This window comes from Rhagoletis pomonella, unplaced genomic scaffold (genome assembly GCF_013731165.1).
Source record: "Rhagoletis pomonella isolate Grant_MI unplaced genomic scaffold, Rhpom_1.0 Rhpom_scaffold_00010, whole genome shotgun sequence".
NCBI classification, from domain to species: domain Eukaryota; kingdom Metazoa; phylum Arthropoda; class Insecta; order Diptera; family Tephritidae; genus Rhagoletis; species Rhagoletis pomonella.
Window position 1 is genome coordinate 27,447,261 of NW_023458564.1, and position 4,198 is coordinate 27,451,458.

At 33.9% G+C, this 4,198-nt stretch overlaps 2 protein-coding genes across 2 annotated transcripts; both read right to left on the reverse strand.

Moving 5' to 3' along the window:
* Nucleotides 1-695: 695 nt before the first annotated feature.
* LOC118746435 lies at nt 696-1,746 on the reverse strand. The gene is made up of 4 exons (XM_036480287.1): nt 1,483-1,746; nt 1,273-1,385; nt 1,012-1,173; nt 696-916 (listed from the first exon to the last, which is right to left on the reverse strand). Exons 1-4 carry the CDS (start codon nt 1,582-1,584, stop codon nt 757-759), a joined length of 537 nt encoding a protein of 178 aa, XP_036336180.1. The 5' UTR covers nt 1,585-1,746; the 3' UTR covers nt 696-756.
* Nucleotides 1,747-3,018: 1,272 nt separating this feature from the next.
* LOC118746569 lies at nt 3,019-4,193 on the reverse strand (the record flags this gene model as incomplete). The annotated part of the gene is made up of 2 exons (XM_036480412.1): nt 3,019-3,936; nt 4,018-4,193. Coding segments are annotated over 2 exons (567 nt in total), but the record flags the coding sequence as incomplete, so codon positions are not given.
* Between the last annotated feature and the right edge of the window lie 5 nt (nt 4,194-4,198).

The window sequence follows — 4,198 nt, forward strand, 5'->3', positions numbered from 1 at the left end:
TTTTTTACGGTCTTATTGACCTAGCTTACATTCTTCTATTCCTCTATGAGATCATTATCATTATGAGATCATTATCTAATAGGTAGTGTTTTGCAGTAATTATACAATAATTTCTTAAATTTATTAATATTTTGGCATTGTTTTATTTCACATGGTAACTCGTTGTATTCTTTCAATCCCTCGTAGTATATATTTTTCTTGTCGAATTCCGATCGTACAGCTGGCAAACGATAGTTGTTCCTGTTTCTTGTCTGGTAATCATGTACCTGGTTGTTATAAATCATTCGATCGTTCAGATATTTCGGCAGGTTTCCTATTTTTATGTTGTGTATGAATTTTAACGTATAGTAAACAATGAGTTGTTTTACACTTAGCCAATTTAGGCTTTCAAGCATTTCATGTATTGGGGTATCATAGCGTTTTTTAAGGATAAACCGCATTGCTTTATTTTGTTTCACCTGCAGTTTTGAAATGTTTGAGTCAGCTAACGTGAATAAAATAGTAGGGCAATATATGAAATGGGGTTCTATAATGGCCCTATATACCATTATTTTATAATATTTGTTCACATGCCTACACGTTCGAAACATAAATCCAATTTTTTTTGATATTTTCGCTTCTGTATATTTAAGATGCACATACATATTTGTGAATATAGTTTGAACAAATGTATGTAGTAAGTAAATACATTTGAAAGTACATAATAGCCCTTAGTCACGCACACTTTTTGTATGCCAACTGGGAATTCCTACATTCTCACCTTACTTCAACTTCACGTTCCTGTAAAATCTCTTTCAACTTCTCTGCCGCTTTATCTTCACCAACAGCACCAATGAAAAGCGCATCTGTGCCGAGTTGTTTGAGTATACGCACTGTGTTCAAAGCGGAACCGCCGGGATTCACTTCACATTGTACACTATGCACCAATACATTCAAAAATATAAACAATTGCAAATATAAAATATGTCAATATTAACAACCAGCTGATCAATTGGCTAATTGCACACTTACCGCTCGGCAGCCTCAGCTGCTAACTTGGATAAAGTTTCTGCATCTAACTCGCCTTTCGATTCTGCCGGTATTTGAAAGCGTTCCAATAAATCTGTTTCGTCATTCTGAAGCTGCGCGGTGTGATCTAGCAGCACGTTACCAAAAGCAACAACTTTGCGTGGTCTAGTTGTGCGGGGGATGTTAGAAAACGTCAAACAAGCGGAAACAGCATCATTTCACATTAATTACGAAACACTAGTATTATAAAATATGTATATTTACGTATTTGCACAGCTATTATCGCCGTAAACATATCCGGAGACTTTTGTGTAAAGCTCTTGCAGGTATTCCATGGTGCGATTGAAGAAAATCATTAAGGCACAAACTCCCGACTGCTGTAACACAAAAACCCAAACGCGAATATTGTTAAATCAATAAAAGTGACTTGAATTTTGTATCGGATGAAGGTAATTGACTACTTTTCAAGTGCACCAACAAACTCGTCAACAGTAGGCTTTCGACTGAATCCGTAGCTACCACAAGATTGAAGGTTGGCTCGGTCGGCCCGCGCCGCCGCAAAGCTCCGACGAACATGGCATGAATCTAGCTTATTGTGAGATGTATTTATTTCCATTTGCTTTTGCACCATTTCGTTGATTCCTCTATAACTTGCTTTGGTCATAATTAATTAAAGTGGGAAGCCGGTGCTCTCACAACTGCGTTATTGTTCACAACTTCTTTATATCTTGTTGGGAGAAAAGACTTTTTTTTTTTGGTAAATTTTTTCGTATTTTTGTTATTTTTGCTCTTGGCCAGGGTTGCCAAACATTGGAACGTGTCAAAAGCTGCTATTCAATTGCTTGTTTGATATGGAAAAAGGTTTCACAAGCAAATAGATTTCAACAATCTAGAATTTTTGTGAAAAGAAATTAAAAATATACGCCATTTTCGAGACCAAATAATTTGAAAATAAAATGAATATTTTTACGCTTTAACCAAACCTATAAAAATCAAGGATTCAAGCTAAATACTGCATATAGAAATATTCAAAAAAATTTATATATTTCGAACTTTTTACTCTGAATTTTTAGAATAATTTATGGTATGAAGTTGTATAGCCTATAATATTTGATTTTATTTTATTTTTTTTATTGTTTGCATTCAGTCTTTTTGGTTTTTTCTCCATTTAATTATTGCCAATTATTGATTTAATTTGCAAACAATCATAGTGCTTAGTTACACTTTTCTTTTTATTTAAAAAATGATTTAAAATATTTAGGCAATCAAAAGTTCCCAGAAATTCCAGTAAAATGAGTTTTGAATGGAGGACGTTATGTTCGCCTTCCATCGATATACATTTGTATGTATGTATATAAAAAGGATTTATTAAAGCGTTCAAAATTTAATAAGAAAGTAGACTAAACTTTTGGAAAGAGATTTATAGTATAAAGATATCTGCGAAAACTAAAACAGAAACGAAAAGGTTTATTTGTTTTTCAAAAAAAAATAATAAATGAGAAAAAATTTACATATTTACCAACCCAAATTTTTTCAACCATGTTTGGTAACAATTTACGGAAGTGGCATCCCTGCTCTTGGCTACAGTAACAATGCTGTATATCTTACAGGAAAGGCCGGAATAAGAAGCGCTGTGCACAAAAAAGTCCCCTTAGTCATTATTCAAAATAGTTTTAACCAACGGAAATTGTGTAATGGTTTAATCTGTAATGGTTTTCTTTTGTTTTTAAACAGTTTAGTTACTTACAGGTGATAGTTGTAAGTCGTTGTTTAATTATATATTGATGATATAATTTCTCGTCGAATTGTGTTTTTCTAATCACCTTATCGATAACCATGATTCATGAAAAATAACAGCACTTTTCCGTTCACAGCTGACTGCTTCCTGGTTTTTGTTTACATGTGCCTCAAAACTGTTAAATTTTCAACAAACTATCGAGTACAGAGTGCAATACCGAATTCAACATGTATTTGTTCCTCGTCGTTCCTTGTTAATAAAATTAATAATTATTACTGACTCAAAATATATATTTATTATTAAACTTAACGGTGGAGTTGCTAACAGTACTTCAAAAATTCTATTTGAAACATATGTATTATCTGGACTAAACGAGGGCCTGTGCCTCGAGTGAATGTCGGCATCTAATTGCAAGAAACTGGAGCTAGTATAACCATTGGATTCATACCAGCACGGACTTCACGAGGATCTACATAAGGTAAATATACTTTCAAATATAATAATTCAAATGTACTACAAAATGTAAGACTCATCGTAAATGAAAATACACTTGTGGGTTTTTGGTTACAGGAAACCATGATTCAATCAATATGTTATTGAATCATGATTGGGAACAACCAAGACAAATTAATTCAATATTCGTTTCATGATTCAGTTAAATTAAAAATGTTTTCGCATAACAAAACTTCAAAAGTAACAGTATCTAAATTCAAAGGTACAAAATTAATTAAGAATGCAAATGTGAGTTGAAAATGAGAGGCAGCCTTTAAAGAAGTAGGTGCGTTTAAGATAGCTTATTCTAGAAGTTGCGATATTGTGCACGTAAACGGAACACTTCCGCATACATGCCAGCCTGGAAACGATCCTTCACTTCTATCGGCAGATCTCGTATTAAATTCGCTATATTCTTTACAAATAATTCTTCGATTGTATTGTCTGTGTCACCACTAACCGGTGTACTGCTTTTAGTACTAACGCTTTTGTTTTGCAGTTTTTCTGGTTTATCGTGATCGCCTAAATTTGCGTCCGTTTCACGTTCAATTATCGTTATTATCGGAGTTTCACAAGAATTTGAATAACTTGAATGTGACGAGCAGGAGTCCTCTTCGGCTATGGCATTTACGTTTATAAATACTTCATTCATTGCAGGCTCTTCTGAGCTGGAGCGTACGCACTTACCAAGTCTTGAACTACAAGCAAATTGTATAATATGTATAATAGTAGTACAAGTATTTACACACAACTTTAGTTGCAAAGAGGCAAAAGCTTACCGTCGCGGTACAATAGATTCCTTTAAAAATAGCATTTCCTTATAGTATTCCCATTCATGCGCATTAAACGGGTCTGTGTCAGACGAAAAATAACCATCAGCTCTCTTCATTTGCTTACAGAATCTTTCTCGTAACAACTTCCAGCGCGCTTTGCAGTCACTTCCTGCGGGAACAAATTACT

Coding starts and splice junctions, on each gene's coding strand:
- LOC118746435 (XM_036480287.1), bottom strand. CDS start 1,584: ATGTTCGTCGGAGCTTTGCGGCGGCGCGGGCCGACCGAGCCAACCTTC. Junction 1,174..1,272: donor GATAATAGCTGTGCAAATAC/GTAAATATACAT, acceptor CCGCACAACTAG/ACCACGCAAAGTTGTTGCTT. Junction 917..1,011: donor GCAGCTGAGGCTGCCGAGCG/GTAAGTGTGCAA, acceptor ATTGGTGCATAG/TGTACAATGTGAAGTGAATC.